This window comes from Centroberyx affinis, unplaced genomic scaffold, assembly GCF_046629955.1.
Source record: "Centroberyx affinis isolate AG114_WGS23_722 - 3 ecotype Tasmania unplaced genomic scaffold, CSIRO-AGI_Caff_v1 ptg010099l_1, whole genome shotgun sequence".
NCBI classification, from domain to species: Eukaryota; Metazoa; Chordata; class Actinopteri; order Beryciformes; family Berycidae; genus Centroberyx; species Centroberyx affinis.
This window is the reverse complement of record NW_027284735.1, coordinates 70,153-97,877: the sequence shown is the minus strand read 5'-3', so window position 1 is coordinate 97,877 and position 27,725 is coordinate 70,153. Positions and strand designations below refer to the sequence as shown.

The window sequence follows — 27,725 nt, the reverse complement described above, 5'->3', positions numbered from 1 at the left end:
AAAAGTAAAAATGAGAAAGTAATAAGCACTCAGTCCATATTCCATTATTAACACACAATTATCAAGCCAGCTTACACAAAGTAGACTAATAGGACAAAAAAAAATAAATAAAAAGGATCTAGTTAAGTCGATGTTCACATTGGACTTAAATTGCAGTTCAATTGTTTCCACTTTGCTGAGACTTCAAGAGTGGAAGTGCACATAAAAAGTCCTTTCACATTATATTTGTTTTAAACCATGACTCGGTTATGTAAGACCCTCCCTAAGAGCCTCCCTTCACTATCTCCTTGGCAAGCTGCCAGCTATGAACAATGCACACACTACATGATTTTGATCAGATTTGTCTCTCATAATACTGTCACAAGCACAAAGTTTGAAAATCAGGGTAAAAGGCTAATGTCACTGTTTTGCCGGGAGGTTTTCTCAGAGAAACCCAATCTTAAAGCGCCGGTGTGAACAACAGCAACGATTAGTGCAAGAAGTCGTGTAGTGTTGGCCCACCTCAGAGGAGAAAGGAGGGCACACAGGCTCCGGGCGAATACTTGGGGCGATTACCACATCATGTGCCTCCTTTCTCATGATTAGAAACTAGTATGGGTGGTTCAAATTCCAAACTCTTTTGTTTCCATATCCGCGGAAAGGATATTAGGTAGCCTACAGACCCAGCAATTACCTTTTCACTTGAGGCTTTAACACATGGATTTAAGCCATTTAACACAATTGTAAGAAACAAGTATATCCCTTATTTGAAGAAATCCTGTACTGTGAACTGTCCACTACTTTTGTAATAATGCAATTCAAATGATTTGGCTCAGAATTCACTACATCACACACAGGAAAGCTATTTGTTCCAGTTTTGATTTTTGCATGTAGTTCTATTCCCATGTGATTGATAACATTAGTATGTTGTGATTAGTACCAGGGATAACATGACAAGTTTTCAGGAAAACACTGAACGATTAAAATAATTCCCCAGAAGCAATATTTTTCAGTAAAATAGACATTTTGTGTATCTTTGAGAACAAAACCATTCTATCAAAGTAATATTTCACATAGAAGAACGTTTTCATTTGGTAGCACCAATGCCCTCATATGAGTTAATGTGCTATCTGACACCAATACTATGATAACACTGCAGGTACTGTATAATGTAATTGAGACATTATACAGACAGTAAATGACATTGACTTGCTTCCATTTTGAAAACCTAGCCCAACGAGTTGCATCTTCAACACATGGCAATGTGATTCTGTCGTATGCAATAATCCAAAAAAGGCTCACTCTTACAACTATTTCTAAGTCAATGACACTGATAATAAATCCACTGACTTGATTATCTGTCAGATGAAGAAGGGCAATTGCTGCTCATTGTAAGAAAATTAGCTTGAAAAAGAAAATGCTTTTCGTTAGATTATAGGAATATCGTTTCATTTGCACAGCTAAAAAGACATTAACCTTGGTCATGACCTGACAAGATTAAAAGTGAGAGGAATCATTTGCAAAATTAAAGTTTTGCTCTCTTTTTTGCAGTGTGAAGTTACAAAGAAGCTGGTGACTAGTTGGCTGAGAGGCAGTTTTGTTTTACAGTATACAGATTAAATTTTACTGTGTAACATTGTCCTGTACTAATGCAGCATAAAGGCATAGAGAGGGACTTCTACAATGGCCACCACTGCACAGATTAAGATACAAACAGGCTACAAACCTAACCATGATCAGATCAGCTAGATGCTGGACCTCAACTATACAAAGGCTCCTTTGTTGCTCTTCCTCAACTGTCTGATTCCACAAATTCAAACTTAGGTGAACAATAAAAATGAATAACCTCACTAGGTTAATGTCTTAATTCCTGTCTCACATTTTACACCAATTCTCCAAATGTGACTTACTTCACTTGCTACATACCAGAAAATGTCAAAGAACACACTGACATGAATTGAATTATGGTTAGTTACATTTCTTCACCAGACACTTGTCACATATTTGGCATTGTTTCGCTAGTTAACTTCTGGCTAGCAATATACTTGACTTTCAGTGAGGAACCACTCACTAACAACACTGACAAGCCAATGCTAGGGAAACTGAAGGGCAAAAGTAGAAACCATTTTTGCATTACGTAGCATGTGTCTGATGAAGAAAAGTAAAGTAAAATTGCAAATGTTAAGGTTTTTCTTTAACCAAACTGTCCCTCATTAGCAAGCGGTGACTTAAACCTCTTTACTATGGATCTCTAAAGCAAAGAAACTGTCCCTTGTTTCATCTAAAAGTGATTTACCTTGCTTGACCAGCTGCATGCGCCAAAACTGACAAACATGGGTGTCCTATTTACCCATCAGAGACTTGGCCCACTTCAATACATATTCCTTTGGTCTCAATTACAAACCGGACAAACCTTTTTCCCTGTCCGTGATGTGCCTTGCTTGGCCAGTTGTACGCATCTAAACCAAACCAAAGATGTTGAAAAAACGTTAAAGAGCGTGTCTTTACCTGGCAGTGACTTGGCCCACTTCACTGCGGAGATGACCTGCTGTCCGCCCAGCCTGTTGAGAGTGGTCATGAGTCGCGACGAGGTGTCGGGCAGCGTGCTGTCGTAGCCCGAGTAGATGATCTCCGGCTCGATGGCCTTGAGCAGAGACAGCATGGTGGGCACCAGCTGGGGCATGGACTTGGGGATGACCGGGAGAGGCATGCTGCCGCCGGTCTCCGACGGCGTGGTCGACTGCTGCACTTTCATCTTGATCAGCTTCTTGTTTTTCCTCGCTGGTGGGACGGGACAGAGGGAAGGAGAGGGACGTGAAACAGGAGCCTAACCCTCCTATCCAGAGCATCTTCTATGTACAGCAGCTGAAAAAGCTTAAAGACCCCCATGAAATGGCATTTTTACTCCTTTGATTTGATATATTTCCTGTTGAAACAGGATGTCGGGGTGGGACATAATACAGTGAGGGATCATTCAAAAGTCTAAACCAATGGAATATGAGTCAGGGAGAGAAAGGCAATTTTATTTGATGGCAGGGGTGCGGAGGGGCGGGACTGTTCAAAAATCTGATGGTTTTATTGGTTAGAAATGTATATTTACGTCACCATGTTTTCCAAGAAGTAAAAGCAATGGGAGTTCAATTCATGGGGACTTTAAAACAGTCAAAACAGCAGTGCCCAGACAGTATAAGTAAAAACGATCTATTCCTTTTTACCTAAAATATTCATGTATCATCAAAAACACAGGTGCAAAGTCAAAGATCCAAGTAGAAAACAGTTCACAGAGATTAGATTAATACGTGGATACACTCAGAGCAACATTTTAACGCTGGTGTGAAAATCAAAAGGGGCAGACCTGTGATTAAAACAACTGAATGAATTTATTAATCAGTGAATTACTTGATTAATAATAAACAGGAGAAGAAAGGCAACAAGAAGACTGAAATGAATGTCACGCATTTTGCACCCAGTTTGTACCCCATGAACACCAGAATATCACCAGAATACAGCAGCCTGGTTTGTATCCAGCATTAAGCAATCGAGTCTTTAGTTTTCTATGAAGCAGTATGTCACCGAGCAAAGATTTCACAACATTTTTTTTTTTTTTTTTGGTGCGTTCTTTAGAAAAGAACACATTTGTGCGAAAAACAGCAACGACAACAGCATTTATCCTGTTTTACCCTATATGGATTCTCTAGGCATCTTTTCAACATTTTCTGTGGCTAAATGTGCAAAACATGTCATGGGTTGAGAGGTTACCATGAAAAAACATGTTTTTTCCCTACTCTCTACCTTTTTAATTTCCTCTCCTGGCGTTTCTATGGCAACTAAGAGCCTTTCTGGTGGGAGTCTGGGTTAGTTTGTCTGCTGATGCACTGACGTCCATCAAATCACTCTCTTCCACACACACTCGCACACACACACACACACACACACAGAGTGCAGAAACTACTCTCGCTCACACCTCTCTCTCTGACACACACTCTCTCACAGACACACACACACACACACCCACACACACAGTACTGTTTCTATCTCTGATCTCACTCAACACCCTGATTTGTACAAACTAATCATTGCAATTTCATGGCCCAAAGGGAGCATCAGGTGAATGAACACAAGGACCTGTCCACGAAAAACACCAAGTCCTTCAGCAGCCAGAGTGCTTCACCTGTTGCAGCCCGTGTGCATTCACTTTTACCTCGACACACACTTCACTGACAGTCGTGCACTCTGTCCAGACCTTGAAAAAATAACAACTAAGGGTGAAAGACTACTGTGAAGAGCCATTGTTTCTTTCCCTCTATCTTTCCGTTTGTCGTTACCTGATCCAAGGCTGTGGACTTGAACTTGGTACTGGATTGTGTATGTATAGTGTGCAGGCAAGTCAGCAATGAAGATAAACTCCATCTGAGAAAGTTGAAGTTTGTCGCCACTGTGGCATTAGTTTTACAGACGAAAGAAACAAACACAATCTATTTCCATCATAAACCTGCTAGCGTTCTTCTGTTAGCGTTGTGCTGTTAGCTGGATGGCTAGCTTTGTTGTTGTTGTTGTTGTTGTTGTTGTTGTTGTTGTTGTTGCGCGTTGTAGGAGGATTTTGAAAGAGGTAACACACAGCGCAGAGTGGCAGGGCAGGGAATCAGCCAAAATTCGTAGGAGCCAATAGTAGGATTATCCAAGTGGCCAACATCTGCTAAGCTAGACTAGCTTGGAACACGAGGTTAAGGAGGAGGAAGCTTTACGTTAAGCTGATACTAACACCAACTTCAGGAGCCAGAAGGCACTGATGACTTGATCTGAGATCAGGCATGTCATCGGGCTAATCAAGTGGGAATAAGAGTTTCAATGTGATGGCTGGCAGTGTCTCACAACATTAGTTGGAATCCAGTATATAATGGCTGCAGACGGGGCAACTCATTTGATTCCATTACGCCAGACGAGATCAACCAATACTTCAAAAAGAATTCACATCTCAAAAAAACTGGTGATCTGACACCAGGTTGAATCGGTGCCACTGTTTACCTTCCAGGTTCATTCCGGCTTGAAGACATTTCCTGAAGCGGCAGGCCGGACAGTTCTTCCTGCGGATCTTATCAATGATGCAGTCGTTTCTCCCTGCACACAGGTAGTTGTGCTGTCCTGTAGGGAGGAGAGCATGAAGAGGAAGGAGAAGAAAAGGGAGAGTTATTAGTGAGCTAAGAAGGTTTGAAAAGGATTAGCCTGAGCAGTATGTATTGTGACCACAGTAACCACCTGTTGATTTCAAGGTAAACCTGGCAAACCTCTAACATCCCACTGAGCAATTTTACGTTGATTAGACGTTTAAAACACGTCTAAATGGCCATAGCTGTCTAGGCTAAATTAAGTTTAAATGGGGTTGAAAAGTGAAACTTTATTAGATGTCTATACATAGACAAAATTATCCTGGACTATATGAGAGCTACGCATAGACGCAATGTTGAAATTACTTCTTGTGCTCAGATAATTATCTTGTAGGCTAGTCTACAGGACTTCTCTGGTACATATTTTTGGTATTTACAGATGTTTATTCATTGTAATAATGTATTTACTGCTTGGTCTAAAATAGGTCTATACATAGCCGTAATGATCCTGGGCTATATGAGAGCTAAAGCATAGACGCAACGTTGAAATCACATCTTTTGCTCAGTGGGATCCATCTAGTGTTGATACCTCCACTTCCTCAAGCCTGCACATATTTTATCAGAGTACTTACTCTTACTGTAAAGTATACAGAATAGCTTACATGTCATTTGGGGAATAGTTTGCATGTCATTTGGAGAAAACTGAGTTACACTGTGGCATTGCACACACATACTAACAGGAGGATGTGTCAGTTTCTCAAAAACCAACAAACAAAAAAAAAAAACTGTTGTGAAATTGTTTCCATGTCTTAAGAGAGGGCTTGATTAGTGATCAGTCGGATAAGCAGCTAAAAATCCTTCATCTTAAAACCACTTGCAAGATCTATCACATGTCATGTAAACTGCCAGTTACGGTGAATAACAGTGTAGCCTAGGCTACAGTGCAACATTACAGTGTCCTGTTTTTAGTGCTGTGGCTATACTAGGCTCAATCACTGAGGAGAAAAAGGAAGCTCTTGTATGAGGGAGCCTGAGGAGAGTCATATGAATCTAATCTTTCTGATAATGTCTCAGACATTATCAGCCTAATAGACAGAATTAATAAGGGGAAGTCCTGTAATGTCATGTCAAGCAGGCCAGCAAACTGTCATTAAATCATCTCACACGCTCTTTTTTTGTTCTGAGAGGCCCTGAAAGGTCACCTTTGAAAGTTCAACTATGACAAAGCATTATTCTATGTAATAAAGTCATGCCATGATGCCATGATTAACCAGAATCTCCTCTGATGTGCCAGATGAGTCACCACCTAACCGGCCAAAGTACCTTATATCTGCTGCTCTGATCACGCAATGCAGTGGAAAACAGCACCAAGGCAGCGATTTAGAAAGCGATTACCATAAATCACCAGTCACGGCAAATTATTTCTGTTGGTTTCACCACATCCTTCAGTTACCTGTTACTGTTCCCATCAGGCTGATGCTACTGGCCTTGGACTGCTTTAAATTCAGTGAGTAGGCAGAACTGAAAAATCCCAATTTGATACTTTTTTTTTTTTGCAGACCAAAAATTATGAAATTGAATCTGTTATAAAATTAGTTTCAGCCCAAATTACAGTAGCCCTCCTCATATTACACATAATCTAGATCCATGATGCCAGTTTAGGCTACTTTGCATATACTTTCCCCATCCAACTCATAAAAACCTCAAATTTTAAACATAGCAGATGTATCACTCATTGTCTTACACCTTTGACAATAGGGTAATAATATTAATATTGTAAGTCACTCTGGATAAGAGTATGGATTAGTATGGATGAGTTATTTTAGTGCCAGCACAAATTGAATCTGAATTTAATAGTTTTGAAATTTGAAATGTTCAAACTGAATATTGTATGCTAAATTTGAAATTTACCTGTACCTTTTTGATTGGACAGTTGAGACAGAGATCGGCTAATTACTGATGATGTATTTAAAACATTTAGCAGTCGATTATGATCGATGGCCGCTTGATTGGTGCACCCTTAGGTGTAAGGGCATCAGCTAAATGCTTAAAATGTGAATGTAACAGTCTATCTCAGGAACAAGCACTTTGTAGAGCTTTTCAAACTTTCTCATGATTTTTTGTGTTTTCCCATACATGTAAAGACCTGAAAGCAGTAGAATAAACTAAAGTAATAAACAATATGTTTGCATATTTTCCAAAGAGCATAGGAAGCCAGCCCCTGCTCAGACCATTGCTCTATAGCTACTAAACCCTTGATACTTCCATCAGGTCTACATCCTTCTGCCTACTGTCCGGGCCTACTGTTCTACCTCAGTTTGGAGTCACTCCACATATTTTTTATAGACACAAAATACACTTCTTCAGGTCACACCATGCCCTCATCCTCTCTACTCCTCTACCTGCACTTACAGTACACTTGATCCAAGTTGCCACTTACTTCTAACCATTTATAGGTCTTCACATTTTATTTTAAGTTATTTCCAATTACTGGATTCCATATAGCCAACTTATCATTAAGTCACTATGGACCAGAGCATCCGCCTCTTCTGGATGACTAGATGACAAAATTATAATATACTCTTCCCACCACCAATTAGATATGGGGAGATAAAGTGGAAGGCTAGCTCATTAGCCACCTCTGGTATAATAGCACTACCCATTATAGAGCTTTTTACATTACATACATCGTTTTTACATTGCCAGGACTGGCATAAGCAGCCGATGCCATAAATGAGCGTATGGATTTATAACCCTGAGACTGTTTCATGTGCAGCCTTTCCATGTAGGTTGTTCTTACAACTTGGCATCAAAATTTAGAATGTAATGCTAAGAGAATCACACTAGACACAATGTTGACTTCATCTCCCTACTCCTACATCAAACCTTAATTTAGCCTACATACACACTGAGAAGATCATGCTTGACTGTAAAATGAAAATGACAGTGGCTGAGAAAGGCCCTCTTAACTAACACACAGTCAATAGAGCCTCCACAAAATGTCCTTTGGGACCATAAAACACTGTTATCTCTGATCTTTGAAATATCACAGGCCTGTGGGATTCACTGTGTTTGATGCAACTTTTTGAACTAAAGGGCATTCAATTATAGTGTTGGTGCCTTAAAATGCCAAAATAACACTGTGCAATATGTTTTCCTATATCACTACTGTACATCCTACAGGAGGGGTGGACAAAAAAGCAGAGACACTGAACAATATATGAATATCAAGTGCCTAATAAGGACTAAGGCCAGCCTTTGCCTTTAGAGCGGCCTCAATCCTGCTGCTGGCAATGGTGTCATATCAATCCTGAAGTATGTGTTTAGCGGTGTGTCAAGGGTCATCTCATGTGTTTGCACCATGCATGTAGTTCTAGGCGATTATACGACCATGTAGAGCAATCATCAGACCTAATGACTCCCACGAGATTGCCCATACATTCCAGATTCACCACCATGCTTAATAGATAATAGTTAGTAGCAGACATTGTGTGTTGAAGGCGTTTGGTGGCTTTCTCCAGACATAAACCGTCCAGATATACAGTAGGACACTATATTACTTTTTTCTGTTCCAGGTTGTGTGCTCCTTACACCAGGTTATGTGTCTTTGTGCATTGGCCTTGGATACGAGCAGTTTCTGAACAGCAGCCCTGACATAAATGCCAGCCACAGGTTTTGTTGAGACCGTGTCACAGGTGTTTGTTCACTTCTGTGTAATTTTAGAAGCCATAGTTTTGTGTTGATAAGAAACGATTCTTGTGTCCATCTATGTCTGTCGGTGAGCTTTGACTTGCAAATGCTGTTTCCCTTCGGTGATGTAGTTTGTCCATAATTTTCAATTTTGCAGCTTTTGTGACTGATGCACCTAAAATTTGGGCACCAACTATTTGACACTACTAGTTGCCTCATGTTGCTTAGAAAACATAAAAGTACCGATTAGTGGCTTTTAAAGGTGACATATACTGACAATTTTCATTTAACTTAATAACACACCCATAAAACCTATAAAAGCCACACGAAACACTGTATAGTATGGTGTAATATAACTGTAAAAAGCAATATTATTAGTTACTTAATGCTCAGATCACATGCATACACATGGGACCAGTGATTAATGAGCTTCGGGGGGGGGGATTGTCACATTATGCCTATTTAGTCTACTTTTCATGATGACAGAGAAGACTGGTGTATGTATCACTTATCAACTGTTAAACAGCTGCTTTAAAAACAAGAACGTTTAAGAATACTAATACTCAAGCCTGCCCTAAAGTTCCAGTACTCAGTTTAAGATTGATAGAGAGGTTTGTAGTTGGACATTTAGGCAGGCAAAACAGCCAAAACATGTCTTGATTCCTATATAATCATTATTATTATTATCATTATTATTGTATTACTCTACAAATTTGCCAAAATCACAGGCAGAATCAGTTTATCCACTGGCAACTACTGTATTATTCCACATAGAGACTGGAAAGTAATCTGTGGGGCCCATTTATGGGGTGCGACAACAAGGTAGCGGCCTGGGGGCTGCCAGTTGCAGCCATCACTGCTATCAAAGGAAGACATAGCAAACAACAGCGTAAACAGCCATCTGTGGCGTCAAAAGTGCCAGCTGAATCCCACTGATATCCTCTCTCTCTAATCCTGGCCTGATCTGCTAACGAGGGCCTGGCAGCGCCCGCCAGCACCGGCTGGCGAGGCTTCAGGTGTGCTGCTGCTGGGTTCCTGGCTAACACTAGCATGAGTTCTGCATTGCCCAAACCAGATTTTCTGACTTATCTGTGGTCAAAGGTCTCTACCTAGTACTATTATAGGTCCTGGAGATCACACTGTTGGCTATCACTTGCATGATTTCTCTAGTATGACAGCTGAAATTAAATAGTTAGCTATATAACAGTACTGGAATGAGCTGCTGCTGGTCATGAGCTTTCAGCGGCAGGACTCCTGTAGAGTTGCTTCAGGGCAATGCTAGCATTCTCATAGTATCATATGGTGATAACAATATGACCATATGATACTGTGGCACCTCTGCCACTATTTGTTTGTGTTACAACTAGCAAGTCTAGACTTAGCCCTCCCAAGCTCTGTGTGGTGATGGGTAACAGAGGTGAACGTATTTTCTGTAGTGTTGATTTAGCAACAGCTAACACAGCAGGTGTCATGCTGTCTGCTTCGCCACTGCATGCAATGTTTTGGACAATCACATAGGTGAGAGGATTTTTTTTTTTTTTTTCACATGGTGTCCTAATAGAGTTCTGACAAATCGTGTTGCTGGGCCACATCAAGCTTCAATCTGAATTGGTTAGTTATCGATCCAAGGTCACAATAAGACTGCATTAAGAATAACATTCTGTAGAAAATCACGTCTTGGTTTCTTGGTTTTATTAAATATAAAAATATTGTAAGTAATTATAAAGTGAAATAAAAATGTTCAGCTCTCCATTTAGCTGTCCCTCTGGGATTTATTTTTCTAAAACCTCACAAGTATTTCAAGGGCTTGCAACTATGACAAATCTTCAGTTTAAAACCATACAAGCCATTAAATCATTTGCATAAACAGGTCTCTTTATTGCAGACAATCAAAGCACTTTGCCATTTTCCCCAATCCTCACATTTTTTTCTGCCAGTAATCACAGAAAACATCGCAAATTACTTTGCAATTTTAGTTATTTATTTTTGCAAACAGATTATTGTTTCAATAACTTACAAAAGTCTGAAATCCTACAGGAACTGATTTGAGCTACTTTCTGTGATATACTGAAGCTGAGAAAAATGTTAGGTAGTTGACCTGGAAAAAACGGACCAGGATTGGTTGGAAAACACCTGGTCATGGCCTGACTACATTTATCAGTAGAAAGAGTAACACACAGACACAAACAGTACATGAATGCATGAACAAAACCCAGCACAAGCAAATAACGTGAAGAGGTGATTTTTAACTTTAGATCACAGCAGGTTAATGTGGATCAGGTGCAAAAGAAAAGGCCTAATTATAAACAGGGTGTGGTTATTATTGGATTTACCACCTGAAATGACAGGTGATGGTGAGGAGGAACATTCCAAGCAAGAATTGAAGAACACAAAATCATTGAAAGGCAATTTACATTGATTTGAATTACCAAATCAGAATCATTTGCATGCATTAACAAATAGATCGCAGGAGAGGCTATATGTGTCTAGGTAGATTGGTCATATTTCAGTGCTGGAAGAATATAAGGACATGGGGTAAAGCAGAAGCGAAGGAATTACCATCATCATCATTATTATTATTATTGTTATTAAAGGTGCATTTATTTACCATCTGTGTTTTGTCGTGCTCTCCATCCTTCACCATAGAGACAACGACCGGAGAATGGAGAGGGGAGAAAAACAAAAATAACAGATATAACTCTCAGCTCTATTCAAAATGAAACTTACTTAACACTTTAATTTGAGCGCTTATGTGGTCATTTACACCAGCACAACACAATAATAAAGTTGATACACTAGATAATAGGCCTATATGACAGAATCAGAGAACAATCATAGAACAACTCAAGTGTTAATATCTGTTATTTTTGTATTCAAATTCAGGGCCAAGTTTTATGATACTAACTAAACTAATATTATTTGCACATAATTACCATAATAGTCATAAACGCTAACCATACTGTGTACACAAGACCACAGAGTGTCTTCAGATGTCTATTCATTAAATTGATATTCTTCCATCAGACGCCGGCCATGTTTTAGCCATAAAATGTTGCACAAATCCAGGAATCCCTGAAGAACACTTCATCACCTCACCTTGTCACCAATGATTTTAATAATAATTTTAGTGACTGAGTGTAATGATTTAATTAGCTGCTCTGGGTATAGGTATAGGGGAAGGAAAGAGAGAGATAGTGAACATGAAACCAGAGAAAAGGACATCTACTGCCTGCTAACTAGGACATAAATTTAAGTGACTAGTGTGGTTCAGCTCTGTTCATACAGTTCTGGCAGTTTTGGGTCAATAATAAAATGAGAGTGGTTGATCAAATCTGCAAAATATGTTGAAGTTATAACTTAGGCATGTCAGTGATTTAATTTAATAGTAGAATGTATAGTAACCCAATTACAGTAACATGCTTTCCAGACTTCCAAACTTGATAATGACATGCTTGCGTCACTTTTTATTTTCATTACCAAACTTGTTAGCTATTTAGCTTGCTAAGCTAGGCTATAGGCTATGAAGGCTATGAAGTGGGGCAGCAGGAACTCGTTTGTAGTTGGGAAAGGCAGACTTCTGATAGAATAAATATACATTCATGTTTACAATTTAAATCTCCACTAAATTTTAGGTTTTGCTTTTTGAAAATAGCTATACTTTTTGGTTAGTCAGCTAACCTGCTAGCAATCCTGGCTAAGCTAACATAAATGTTGGTCTCCTTTTCTCTTCAAGCTGACCTGCTGGGCAAGGATAAAACTCTTGTTATAGTTTTTGTCAGGCCACCTAAAATACTGCCTGCTTCCATTTTAATGTTTTTAATAATTTCGGTATTTGGGTCAGTTGCAGCTGATCATTTTGTCTGTGTGACACCAAGCTGCATGAGTTTGCATCAGCTCTCAAAATGTGTCAGAAGGGTGTGGGTCCAAATAAAGCTGACCAGCACGTCACTAATAGTAGGTAAGACGCTAGTTAAGTTTCTACTGACGAAAACTGGAGGGGCTCGTCAGATCTGAGGTCAGCTACCTGGCAATCTACTACTGCTCTCTGTTTCTGTTCAGGAATCTCTCACACCTTTAACACTTACTGCAGAACAGAGAAAGAGAGAGAGAGAGAGAGACAGAGGAAAAGAGACAGAGGGGAAATAGATAGAAACAGCTAGAGGCAGGGAAGAACAGAGAGAGATGGAATGCATGGAGACCTTAAAACTAATCACTTGTTGTTTGTCAGATGCATTCCTGCCCCTCCCATCTTTTGCTGAGGCGATTACATTCAAGCAGAGCGTCCTGATACACACTCAGCCACAGATGATACAGTAGTCAATGCTGGCCAAAGGAAGTTCACTTTTGTTGCCTTTTCAGCAAACATATCAAATGTAAATGTGAAGCAAAGCAAACAATGGATTTCTTACAAGGTATAGTACTATGCCTGTATAAGACAAATCAGCCATTATTGAAATAGGAACTTGGAAGTAGTATTTTAGGAGTAGGCTATATCTTCTACAGCTCCTTGCTGTTTATTAAAGCTATTCTAAGGCATTTCTGCTTAGAGACAAAGCGTGCAGTGGAGAGAGACAGGAAAGACAAGAGAAAGAGAGAGGATGGCATGCAAAAGGTCAGGACTAGGATTCAAACCCGCCTTCAAGCTTCCAAAACAACCTTACGGTACCTCCATAACCTTGGATTTTGAGAAATAAAAATCGTATTTTTCATAACCTAACAAATGAGACAGAAGTAAGACATTTCACTGATGTGCAACAGGCTGAATAGCTAATCTCATGTAATTCAAATGAATAAGAATCTTTGGGACAAAATGTACAGAGCTAATGGATGCTAACCATTGCTACTAGGTGCACATGTACAATGTTGTGGCCACCTAATTAAGAATACACCGGCATGAATATGCGACTCTGATTATGGCCTGGTGTAAATACGGCCACAATCCATTACGAAATGATGGGGCGCTAACAAAAAAGAATTCTAAAAGGAAACGCATATCTGTTTGTTGCCTAACTTGTTCTCTAACTTTCCATAACATGTCCTCTCACACACCACACAGTGCAAGGTGCATATTCAACCTATAGCAAAAAGAAAAATTTATGGAAATACTATCAAATGTGAGTTGAGTGTCCAGTGTTTACCAGGGGCGGACTTAGTGATTTGGGGGCCCTAGGCAAAGGCAAGCATGGGGGGCCCTGAATCCCAACTCTCTCACTTTTTAATCCATCCTTTCTATATATAAACTTGGGTAGCTATGCTTATTTTATTTTTTTAACTTCTCTCTCACATACGGATGCAGCAGCAAGGAAAATGAGCTTAAAGTCAAGTGGCAAAATCGCACTAGAAGTAGAATAGCAAAAAGATGGGTGTTTTTCAATAATAAATTGATTAAAAATAAGTTTACTTTAGTTCTATTCTTGTTTTTTGTGGGGCCCTTCGTCTGTACTAAGTGAGTGAGTGAGTGAGTGAGTGAGTGAGTGAGTGAGTGAGTGAGTGAGTGAGTGGATACAGACAGGCAGGTAGGTGTGTGGGACCAACCTTCTACGGCCCTCTTGAAGAAGACCTTGCAGCTGCCACAGGTGACGACCCCGTAGTGGCACCCCGAGGCCTCGTCCGAACACACTAAACAGATCTTATGGGTCGGCCCGCTGGGCTTCGACTGGCCCGGCACTGCAGAACTGCTCGTCTCCCCTGTTCTGGCTGACGAGCTGGAACACAGAGAGAGAGAGAGAGAGAGAGAGAGAGAGAAGGTACAGTAAGTATCAGAAGGTTGACCTATTTGACCTTTTTTTACAATTTCAAGACAGGCTGAAGAGTGGGGGTTTAAGTTTAGAGTATAAGAAAATCGCCTGGGTAACTCATAAAATAATTTTCACAAAACATCTTCATGAAGAAAAAATGAAGAAAAAAAATTTACTCAGTGGTCTCTGGTCATCTATTTATTGCGTAAATGCTATTTAAGTCTGCATATCCAGCAGGCTTTCTATCTTGGTCTAGTTTTAAGGTCTTAGCAGCTTTATCTGGGTTGCTAAGTAAACAGCTAGCAACCAGCCGAACAACACAACAAGGTCATTCATCAGCAGAAACATACAATGGAATTCTGGCACTGTACATTAGAATAATATTTAATGGTTTCTATGTTACTACTAATGTTGAATGCAGTTTGCCAACCTGCATCCCCATGTTTACATCATGAGGACCACAACGGATAAAGGTCTCTGACTTTATTGTGATATCCTTGATGATTTTATTGTTGATTTTAGTGAGTTTATTGTTCTTTTTTTAATGTTTTTTTAAGTCAACAAATAAAACAAATCAAAATGAAGCCTATGGCTGGCACAACTCTTCCCTGCAGTAACTGACTAAGCTCTAAATCTCACTCCAAGCTCCCAACCGAGTTATAATGCACATTAAAACCGGTTAGGATTGAAACTTATCCTCAGTTGTCATTATCCCCTCTTGTCTATAGTTAGACATAACCAAGACGCCTGAACTGTAGTATGAAGCTTAGCGAGGCACTAACATCATCTTGTCAGATCTTCTGCAGGCAAAGTACTGATATGTATACTAGAAGTAGGTCAGGTTTAAGGAGCGTGTCAAGGCCAAAAAGGCATCTAGACTCATTTGTTAGACACTGAGACAAACATTGCTGTGTAATCCACGAGAGGAATTTCACGGCATTAGAAAGGCTTAAATCTTCCCTCCCTCGTTTGTTTTGGCAACACAATAGTTGGGGCTTATATGGGCCTTATGTAAGGGAGTTGGCTGGCTGGCTGGTTCTTTAATGTCTTTGAAGCGAAGGCCTATGGATACTTGAATTCACCTCAACAGCTGATTCTGTAGCATCACTCTACTAATGTTTCTAGGGTTGTTTCCACTGTCCTGCAGCGGCACGGACTTTCCATAGTTAAAGCTTCCAGGCTCGGCCGTGTTTCTAGGATGGGGCAAGAGAAAGGCATTTACATGAGTTAGCGTGACTCACACGGACCGTGAGCCACCTCCCACCCCCCCACCCCTCACTCCCTCCCTCCTCCCCGACCCGAATGAGCATGACCTAAATTCACATAGGCCGGTCCCTCATGGTCATTGGAAAGACGACACTTGTTTATGGAAGTCAGACAGAGGACAGGGGGGAAGAGAGGCGGTGGATGTTGGAAGATTTCCATGTAATTGACTGTGAAAGAATTTTAGGCATGATTTTAGGCTGAACTGGCCAAGCTCATAGCCCAACACAGGTTGACAGTGTCAAAATGAATTACAAAAGGATCAAAAGTGTGACGCCACCTTAATTTTCACAAGCGCTGTTTAGTAGCTGGCATAAAGAGAGAGGGAAGGGAGAGCAGGGGGCTGACATTATCTGTACAGAAAGTACATAATTATTACATGAGAAATTAGGGGAGAAAATACTCTAATACTCTATTTGTGATGCCACAGCATACTAATGCACAGGAGAGGACAGAATTTGTGAACTTCTTTGTAGGTAATACAAGCAATACAAGCAATAAAGAAATAATTCAACCTTGCACCTGGAAAGCTACGTGACAAGCAGAGAAAACAAGTATATATGGCTCATCCTGAAACTTAAAAAAAAAAACACAAAAACTCCTCACACCAGGTTTCTTGGTTTCCTAGCTAGAAACACAAAAAAATGTCCAAACTTCTGCATCCAAGTCCTATATCCTAACCAAAAAATGAACTCTTGCCCCAAGAAAATAACATCGCTACAGTCACCCTCACCATGTTTTACAATTCTATGTAAGCTATACATCACAGATTAGGTGGTGCGAGACAGATTGTTCTTTAGTGAGTATTCACGAAGGCGCACAAAACTGTCCTAAGACATAATAATCACATCATTGGACGCTGAAAGGAAATAATTCAGTTCTGTCTGAACAGGACCTGCACAAACTCTGATTAAACTTTATCTGCAACACTGCTATCCTGCAACTTTTGGCAGGCACGTTCTAATATGTCCCAGTCCTAAACTTCAGGAACGTCAGGCTGGGAGTAGTAGAGTATTTATAGGACGGCTCCTTATTTATACCTCAGTTATGATGACTATGGCGTCCTGCTATGTGCTCACCTCTCCAGCCCTCTGATTAGTTGCCATCTGATGTCAGCTAAGGCTGGACACAAGTGAAGATGTTGTGAATGTGAACACTAATTATCAGGCAGTCTTTGGACTATAACAGCTCTCTTGGGCCCAACAAGACAGAGTGCTGGTATGGTGGAAGGTCACAATGGGGTTAGGATAGGTTTGGAAACAAGCATATGTACAGTGCTGAAACGATTAGCTGATAAATCAATTAGTCAAATCATTTACCAAGTCAAAATGCCAAACATTTGTTGGTTACAGCTTCACAAATTATAAGATTTGCTTGCTTTCTCCATTTCATAGCATTATATAATGATTTTGGCTGCTGGTCAGACTAAGTAAGCAATTTTAAGAATCACTTTGGGCTCTGGTAACTTGTGATGGGCATTTGTTATTATTTTTGACATTTTATTGACTAAATGATTAATCTAAAAAATAATCAATAAATTAAACAATAATGAAAATAATTGTTAGTTGCAGTATTTATTTTTTTCAGTACTTTAACATAGTTTTCTTCAGTATACTAAATTTGAAAGAAAATGTTGGTATTATAAATTGACCACAGGGTGGTGTTTGAATTAAAATATACTGTATACCCCCCTTCTCTTGCTCTCACTCTCTTGCTCCTCCCACTTGCTTAGCAAACCAGTGTGGCTCTGAGCCACGCAGCACAGAGTCAAGCCTCATTAAGAACGCCCCCATACTGGACCACGGTGCCATAAACATGTGCCCGCACGTATACACACACACACACACACACACACAGAAAAGGGCTTGAATGCACTGATAAACACAGGCCCACCATAAACAAATCCACACTGTATACAGTGATCAACACACAACCTTGTATATACATAACTGGGGAAATTCATTAACATACAAACACAGACAGGCTGGCAAATGGTTAGCACGCACAGTTTCAAAAACGATAAGCGAATAAAGCAAACACCCACACTTGCAGACCCTCACCAATACTTTCAGAAGGCACTTTAACAAAATGTATGAATAACCCAGGCTCTACAAAAAAGCTCCAAACACAGGTTGCAGTTCACTGAGGATTTAAACAGGCAAGTTTAACCAGATCTGAGCATGTTGGACTGTGTTTATGCTCTGAAGCATGCTGCTGATTGCTTACCTTGCGATTCTGTTTCTACCGACAATCATTTGTGTGTGTGTGTGTGTGTGTGAACTTGTGTGTCCATGCAGGGAGACAGAGCAGAAATACTGGCAGGACCTGGCACCAGGACTTACAAAGACAAATTCAGTCAGATGCTGCTGTAACAGACAGTATGTAGCCTATGTGACTGAGGGATTTTGTTGAGAATACACAATCCTCTCCAACTTTAGTGAGCTCCTTCTACAGAAATAGTTTGAATAAATAACCAGGATTTTCTTCAATAACACAGGTTCCGATACTTTGAATTCAACATTGCTTCTAAGGTACATTTTTTGTTTTTCCAATTTCCCTTGTAATTCCATTGTTGTTGAATGTAATCCCATTTCAAATGAGCAAGAGGTTGATTTTCGTTAGATCTGTTACTTGTACAAGCCATCTGTTTAAATATGATTAAAATCAGAACAAAATCAAACCAGACCTCACTGATTTCAAGCATATGTCTCTTTGTAACAGTCTTTGAAGCTTTTTGATATATTCATATTACTTCAAAAAGTAGTAGTAGTTATACAAAATTATGAAAACTGCAAATCAGCAAAGAATATATAAATAACAATTTTTTAATGACACAACACTACATGAGATGAGGCTTTAAGAAAGAAAAAAGAACTCAAGTCTGGCACTAGTGACAATCCACAGGAAACAAACCCCCTCCATACTGGTTACAGTATGGAGGGGGCTAACAGAACTGGCTGCATTGTTGTATCACTGGGGAATCACCAGTGACTACAGTGGGAACCGATAAGAGGCTAGTCTTTATAAAAATCAATGCTTTTTTTAAACCCGTGTGTAGGAGTGTGGAAAACCATGACATGAGTGGTGGGAAAGTGAAGTTGTTTCAACATAGAGATACAGAATCAGGGAGCATTCACAATGCTGATGCTAGACACAGAACATGGAAATTAATGGATATCATAGCAGAAAGACAGCTACTGCAGCCCCGGAGTTGTTTCAAACTATATTTATATATATTTTATATATATATATATATTTTATATAAATATTTATTATCGCTGTCGTGTGAAAACCTTGTGACTCAACTGAAGGATCACACCTCACTCTCTGTGGGTTGAGAAACTTCTACAACCTCTTGGGCTTATGAAAACCTTCCAAAAATGCATTGTCACCAAGCTAAAAACAAGGCTGTTTTTCTTAGTTTAAATTTTCATGACATTTTTGTAGTCGGTTTTCACACGGCAGCAGCGGTATGTCTCTCCAGGCAGGCGCATGTATCTATCTGAAACGAGCGTCTATAGAAGAGGCAGCGATCTAGATTCCACTTCTACAGCCAAAGTGTCACTTATTTCACCATGAACATGCTGCAAGAACAACAGGAGTGGATGCAGGATCCAAATATTTCCGTCTTCCTCTATAGGAATTCGTTATACATTAAATACGCCTGCCTGACATTGCATAATTTGCCTGACAAAACAGGCTTGGTAAAGAATCTAAGAACCGTACATTGAAACCTACTGTGACAATCTATCAGCACATAGTTAGCTGGGCACTTGAGGTAGTGGTAATAACATGTGCTTGTTTCCTGGGGTGAGTTCATATAGAGTTTATGGCCAGTGCCTGTATCTGTCTATTTTATCTGCTATGTATGTTGCAATATAATTCACAAGATCTGCCTATACAGCAGGATTCCTGGCTATTATCTCTGGCTATAGGTTACACAGCCCAGTCAGTGGCTAATGCCCAGTGGAGTAGACTGAGCCAGGCAATTTCAGTCTTAACAAGCCTTGAGAGAGACTCGGTGGGTAAAAATGTTGATTGTTAAGTTCTTCCAAGCCAGGTAACAACTATCCCTGCTGACATTATTTTCTATTCTGTGTTGAATAACTTACACAGTGTTAGGATGGTTCTGGGACGGCCCTCTGGAGGTGTCATGGGCCTAATTGAATGAAACATCTGACTGGAGGCGGCCACTGGATAACCTGATAACCCCAATAATGACATTACCGCTTCTGTATGTTTCTACATAGGGTCTGTCTCATTCCCCTGTACATATACTATATAGCACAAGGGATACTTGCATCAGATCCTATGAATTGGTAAATTAAAGGAAACAAATCAAAATTGAAATATCAACAAGTGTAAATCACGAGAAGCTGCATTTTCTTAATGAAATGTTGTTTCAAAACAAGGTGCTCTTCTCACAAATCAAATTCAACATCAGAGAAAATCCTTCATTATATTAAAAAAAGAGAGGATCCTATAGGCCTAAATCATGTAGAAAAAGCTGTCTCAATGTATTGCACTCACAATAAAAAAAGCATTGCCATGAGACTTTTGGTCAATACGGCTGAGCCTTACTGCTGTACTGTACTCTTTCTCCCTTTCTGCCTTTCCCTCCTCTCACTTCCTCTCTTTCTAATCATATCCTTCTCTCTCACCAACTCTCTCTCTCGTCCTCTTTCGTTTCTCGCTCCCCCTCCTCCTTCCGCTTCCCCTCCCCCTCTCAGCTGCCAAGGTTATATAATATTCATATTGCTGCTGCTGCTGCTGCTGCTGCGGCTGACGCCTCCCCCGTGCAGCCTCTCAGCCAATCAGGCGTCACTACTGGCGGGGAGTATGGAGGAGGGAGTCATGGGATTATCCAACTCACCTACCCAGATACAAGCATACATATACAGGGTGTGTGTGTATGTGTGTGTGTGTTTTTCTGTGTGCGTTTCTGTGCGTGTGCATGTGTTTGATATTTATGTAGGTTTCTCTATGTTTGTATATGTGTTTTCTGTGTGTTTCACTCAGAAAACACAGTAAAAAACAATACAGCCTGTATATGCGTGTGTGTGTGTGTGTTTGTGTGTGTGTGTGTGTGTGTGTGTGTGTGCGTGCGTGTGTGTATTGAGTTGGTCTATGAATTAGTGAGCAGAGCCTTTGGTTGCTAGAGAGGATCCCACTGTTATAAAGCTACCCTTGTTTCAGAATCATCATGTGATTGTATGATCTCTCCCTCTCCCTCTCTCTCTCTCTCTCTCCCTCTCTCTCTCTCTGAGCCAAGTGTCTACATTACAACCCTCGCTCCCCTTCACTGTACTGCATTAAACACTAAGCTTCACTGTCATCGGGCTTCTGTTGCGAAAGAAACAGCACAAAAAAAAAAAAATTTTTCATTTCAACCATCATTTTAAAGGCAATCTATTCTTTCATTTTTTTCCCTTTATGGCATAGCTTTAGTTTTATATCATGCTGTGTAGAACACCATTGTACAGTGCCGCTGTTCAGTATTTTCTCTTGTGAAGTATTTGTAAAGGCGGTAAAATTAGTTTTGTCCATTTTGTCCACTTACATTCCATTCACATTCACACTTTGATTTCTTCAAAGATTGCCTAGAATCACACAAGATTGATGTTGATTGAGTCGATATGAAAAGGAACCCTTTCATTCCCGGCGATTGTATCGTCCACTGACTCTTTGTGAGCCAGTGTGTGATGGGTGAAGGCTGAAGTGATGTGAGTCAGAGAACAGGAGAAGTGAAACCTACAGAAGGAAAAACAAGAGTATAATTCAGTGAAGCACTTTGACTTCCTCTCATGCGGGGGGTGACAGTTGATGTCTGTGCCCTCCCTATATCCTTTTTGCTTTCTCTTTTTTTCTCTCTTCTTTTTTCTCTCTGTCGTTCTCTCTCTCTTGGTTTTTCTCTCAAAAGACATCCAAACACAGCCATATATAAACACACATGCACACACACATGCGCATGCATACACACAGACACAAGCACTCACTCATAAAGGGCCATTAGCAAAGCATCCATGATGCCATGATGTTTCTCATTAACGGCAATTTCCACTGTGACTGCCAGTGAACCAGGGAACTTTTCATTCAGATACTGAAATAACTCCGCTACTGCCTTCTATTCAGCGGCCTTCTTTTCATCAGGCCTAAACACAAGATTTCCATCCTAAAATAGAGCTAATGCGTAGATCTGTTGCCCGTTAAATGAAGCCTTTCTTACAGCAATGCTACAGCGCTTGCCAGGCATGCTAATGCCATGGTTAGCTTGATAGGGGTAGATGAGATCTAACTTACAACAGATACAACACAATGCAAAGCAATGCAAAGTACCTTGACGCAATGCAATCTGACATAATGCAAAGCTATGCAAATCTAACATGTCACAATGAAGTACGACACAGGGTGACAAGAACTGTGACAAAATACAGCACAAATTAAGCCATCTAAGTGTAGCTTGCAACACGGCCTCAATAAAGACCAAAGACTAAGCGAACCCATTAGCTCAGTAATACCGTGCAGCTCCCACTCTTTACAGCCACGCTATAAATTTGCATTCATATTTGAGGCATTTAGCTAATGCTGTTATGCAGGGTGATTTACACTGAAAGTGCATGTAGACTCAAAGTCTTCCTCAAGAACAATTCAACAGGATGCTGATGGACACACAAGCTGCTCCCGGGATCAAACCTGTGACCAACCAGTTAAGGGACAGAGGCTCTGTTACCGCTGTGACACCCTGCCACCCTTTGGAAGGTGGACGGAGGGCAGAGGGTGGGAAAGGAGCCGAATCTAGTGTTTCTCTCTATCCTCATTGTCCTGCTGCCTCCTCAACGCAGACAGGAAGACAGCAGCAGAGAGAACAAAGCTTCATGGCTGTGGATCAACAGCCAAACAGTCTTGACACGACTCCTGGTGCTTCAGACACAGAGAAGCTAGACAAGGACACTTGTCTAATAGAATCAAGTAGACTAGATTAGGCTAGAATAGAACAGACCAGATGAGTCAAGAAGAGAATGAATTGTCAAGTGAGTGAAGAGGATAGACAGATAGACAGTCAGGCCTTTTGTCTATCACCTTGATGCACAACAAAACATCTAGAAGAGAAGGGAGCAGATAAGAGCAGCACAAAGGGAGACTTGGCTTCTGCTGCTCCTCTTGGAGAAGGGTACGGGCTTGGGCTAGATGAGGTCACATGTTAAATCCCAGGAGTGCAGCTACGCTGTATTGGAATGCAAAGCCTGACAGGAAGTAGGGCCACATGGTGCAGACCACAGGGAGCAGAATGAAGGGCAATGGCACAATCTGTCACGTTCATCCCTGATTTTATTGAACTCAATACGGGCTCTATTCCAAAACACTATACATCCATTTGGTGAGAAAAAGTTTATCCTGAAGTTTATCATTGGTTATCTCTAAAATATAGATGTCCCGCTCTGTAAAAGTGTTGCTAACCAAGGACTAAAAAACATACATAATGCGTTTTCATTTTTGCTGTCAACTCTTTTCTAAGCGTAGGCGTCACATTTTGAGGATCTTATTTTGCAACCAGACTCTTTATGTAACCCAGGCAGGCTGGAAAAATAAATGTTGTTCCCCCTTTCAGCACTGCCTCTGCCCACCTCCCCATCCTCCACTCTCACCTGCTACCTCAACCCACTCATTCGTATAAATCATGGTTTCCCACACTCACGCACACCTACCTACCTCAATCGATCTCAGTAGCCCAAACAAGTTCTTGATTTTCTTGAGAATTCTGGTTCAGTCTAAAACGTCTAACCTTAACCTTTTAAAGGCTGGTTTCTAGTAGAGGAGAAATGTGTGCTGTGTTCCCTGGGGCCTCAAAGGGAGGCCCTCTCCAGCTCGTAGAGGTCAGAGGTCACAGAGGTCCTCTACAGCGCATGACACAAATACTGTTAGGGTTAGCAGCTCATTCCCCACTGGGGCCTCCCATGCTAAAAATCCACACACTGATGGTACAGTGAGGCGCTTTGGATAAAACCAAATGTTATGGTAGCATCTCTGCTATGTAGAAGCTTTATTGAGAGAAGATGTTCAGCTATGTCCAACAAATTCCAAATAGTGGTAGCCTACAGTGTAAAGAAAGAATATCCCATGCTATTCCATTATTGGCTATGTTTACACATGACACACTATGTGACCAATACTGCAAGTCAGCAGTCCAATTAAACTGTTTACATGATTCCATAATTTGACAACTGTTTACATGGGGGAAATGCTTATTTTGATTATCCTTAAAGAACTGTGGGAATTGGAGTTTAAAGCTTAAAAAATAATTCTGTCCTGCCACTTTCAAATTTTACCACAACAATTACAACCATGACTCTGCACTAGCACAGCTTTTTAGCTCTGTAGTATGCAGCTTTCAGTCCTTTCCAAACATATTCATTTGTTCTGACAAATCCACCCTCATGTTTTTCTAGCACTCAAAATGTCACATTACGGTACTAAACCACGATATCCATGTCTTGCAACACGTGTAACATAAACTCAGTCTCTCTCAGCTCCAAAAGTGTTGACTCCTGACATCATCTTCGTCTAGCCCAGCGCAGACTACACTTCCCTTCGACAAAGTCTCAGCATTATTCTACTTTTCGACCCAGGTCTGATTACTAGAGGGGAGGAGGCAGCTCTCCTATCCTATCCCATTTTGTGATACAGCTGTTTAAAAGCTTCATTATAATGACCCCAGATGTCCATGTGTGTGCTGGGCGAGGAACCTTATCCCCGACCTTAGAGGACGAGTAAATTACAAGATGGCCTTCCCATCGTGTTGTAATACAACCTGTGTGTGTGTGTGTGTGTGCGTGAGTGTGTGTGTGTTTTACGGCCTAACCACAGCACAAGGAGATATGTGTGAACCTTGATTTGCTCCCCGCAGATTCGATTTGCTGCTGACACATTGTGTGTCTTAAAGCAGATAGATGGCCAGGGCTCGAGGGCACACAGCACCCATTTCCCCTGGTGGCCTTATGCGATTAGCTTTCATTTAGCACCTTAATGCTTTGGCCCCTACAAATTACCCGCAAGAAAGTCTTTTCTCCCTCTCTCTCCCACTCAGTCTCTGTCTCTCGGTCTCTTTCTTTTCCTCTCTCACAAGAGCAAGTAGACAGAAAACGCCACTGGCCAGATTTCAACCTTCATTTCTCACCGGGCTGAAAAAAAAACGTGGACAATTTCTGATATGTCAGTCGGTGTTTTGCCAGTAAAAAATGGCTGTTATAACACCAAAAGGACTATTGTGGTAATTTAATTGTTGGCTTGTCTTTTCCCCTTTCCTCTTTGTGTCACTCTGAAGAAGCAGCAGTGACACATCTAAGCCAACAGCGGTTACATAACAGAGAGCTTACCACAGCGACGTAAATATTTAGCAAGGCCATAAACATGTAAATTACAATGATATAAACATCCCACTGTTGGACGAAAAAAGGATTTTACATATACAGTAAAAGTTTAGCTTTAACAGCTTGGGATAATACTCAAAGTCTTTGCAAAAGAGAAAGGAAATACACGTTAAGATGAAACACATACTTTTATAAAAAAACATGTTATTTCTTGCTCCTGTGTGGCCATGTGATGTACGTTGACAGGCTTACTTATCTAGTCGAGAGAGATTTCATAAGTGTTTCTGGGAAAACACCAAACGCACAGACTCACAAGCAACAAGTGAATGCCTGAATGAAAAAAGACAGCACTTTATAAATACTTGGATAGTTGCCACCAAGGCTAAATAAAGAAGCAGGGAGTGGTGAGGAGCGGTGTGGCGAGAGAAAAAATCCACAACCCATTCCACTGTTTGGCCTACATTTACTGTACTAAAACACATGGCAGGTTTAATTAACCACACAACAGAGCAGAGAAGAAGGGCCGGGCCGGGCCGGTTCTGAATGTCAACTCACTCGACGCAATATAAGAGATGAAACTAGATATGTGGACTTGAGATCACCCCAAGGTTTGGCCTGAACACAGAAGCGTTCATGTCTGACTAAATGGAGAATGAGATGGCAACAAGCTAACATTATTGGCTGCTAGCATCGAGAGAGCGGAGCTGAATTGACACCATTGGCTGCTATCATTGAATTGGCATTATATTACTGCCCTCTAGCCACGAATGAATAGAATTTGCACTGACCTGATCCCAACAAAAGCACGGTGGGTTTTGCATCGATCGCTTTGCCTGGCACTGTATCTCTGCTGAGGTTATGTACTTTAACATTATTACATCGCTGGGATTTCCACTGCTGTCAGTGTGTGCATATGCCTATAGCCTACAGCCTTTCCAATGTTGTCACTATGGCGATAAGCCCACAACTGCTTCCACTGACACATCGACTGATCAACTTTACAGTGAGGCAGCCTACAGACTGGAACTAACCATGCTGTTGCAGACTACAAATGTGCTAAGCCTGTTCAGTAATGTGGTATAGGCAGCCAATAGGCTGAGGAGGTGATGGTGGAAAACGGGTCACACATGTAAGCAGGATGGCAGGCAGGCAGGCAGACAGAGTGAGTGGGTGAGAAATGCTGAGAAAATGTCCACAGCAGCAGCAGCAAGAGGAGCAGAGGAGAGCAGCGATGGCTTGGGCTGACTAATGGAGGGTTAAATTTACATACGCCCACCATCACAGTCTGCAATATGATTAATGAAGTTGAAGATGTGGTCTGAGTGCCACTGACAGAAAGAGAGCAACGGAACAGAGAGAGCGTTGTGAAAGGCAGCAAAGTATTGTTGCACAGTGTACTGTAGTTACAAGTAGCCTGGACTTCTCAAACAAGAATCTGACCATTTTTCCCAATGTGATTCCTCTCAAACTTTGAGGTTTATGACTTACTAGTGGTAAAATACTGGAATTCAAACAGTGGAACCAGTGGTAACCAGTGACGTCAACAAACATGGTTTATAGGTGGTTCTGTATTGCTGGACAACTTGCGGGACAAGTTTGTGAAGGCAAAGAAGAAAATGAAGGGACAGAGTGGGGATGGTGGTGGGAAAACCGTTCCTCCCATCTTCACCAAGTTGTCTTGGCTCAGTATTTTTGTCAAACACAGGGAGACAGACACCAACTTTGAGGAGGCAAGTTATCGCATTAGATTAATATTAGTAGCCTACCAGGAACCAGCTACCCCAGGAAAAAAAGTTAAATTATTGTAGCCCTATTGTAGCCTAACCTATGAGTGAACTCTGACGTCCTAGGTTGCCTAATTTTAATCCCGGATTTGCTATGGTCAGCTATGGTTTACAGATAAAGACTTTAAACTTAATCCCTCACAGGGAAACGTATAGCCTAAGTTTTTTCCATCATCGACGTGAGGTTGAAAATACATAATAAACACATAATCTAACCCCAACTAAATAGGCCTATCCTCCCTCTTCCTTCGCCTGGTAGCCTATACAACGAATCTTTCCTAGAGCGCCCTCTCAGGGATAAAGTTAAACAATGTTATTACAAAATAAAAGCACCATGAACATTAGAAATCCCCAGATTTAAGCCTATATACACTTTTGTATACAGACTGAGGAGGACAGAACAGAGCAGATCCAGCCACTTGACACCGATACGCCAGCCCCATCTCCTATCCTTGAAGTGGATGTGGATGACCTATCCACAATTGCAGCAGAGGATATAGACCTAGGCTTGTCTCCAGTGGGCTCTGCACCAACTCCACCACCTGATCAGGGAGATGGGCCATCTACCTCAGAGACCCAAGCTGCCTCACCACAAATTCAGCCACCATCATCAGTGCAGAGGAAGAAAAGGAAAGCTGCAGATGGTATTGATGAAGCAGTGGTAAAAAGACTTGCAGACCTTGATAAACGCAGGGAGGAGAGGGCAAAATGTATGGAAGAGAGGGCAGAGAACATGGATGACGACTTCAGATTTACAGAAACAGTGCGGGATATGTTGCGCAAGTTACCAGCACGTAT

General features: G+C 40.9%; 1 protein-coding gene across 1 annotated transcript in view; it reads right to left on the bottom strand.

The window, feature by feature from the left end:
• The window catches only part of LOC139640649 (glucocorticoid receptor-like), a 72,640-nt gene that overhangs the window by 7,502 nt on the left and 37,413 nt on the right, over positions 1-27,725 (bottom strand). Inside the window, exons 3-6 of the mRNA XM_071514827.1 lie at positions 14,310-14,479; positions 11,383-11,409; positions 5,005-5,121; positions 2,488-2,760 (exon numbers count right to left, since the gene is read on the bottom strand). Coding sequence (XP_071370928.1) covers positions 2,488-2,760; positions 5,005-5,121; positions 11,383-11,409; positions 14,310-14,479 — 587 coding nt within the window. The remainder of the gene's footprint in view (positions 1-2,487; positions 2,761-5,004; positions 5,122-11,382; positions 11,410-14,309; positions 14,480-27,725) is intronic.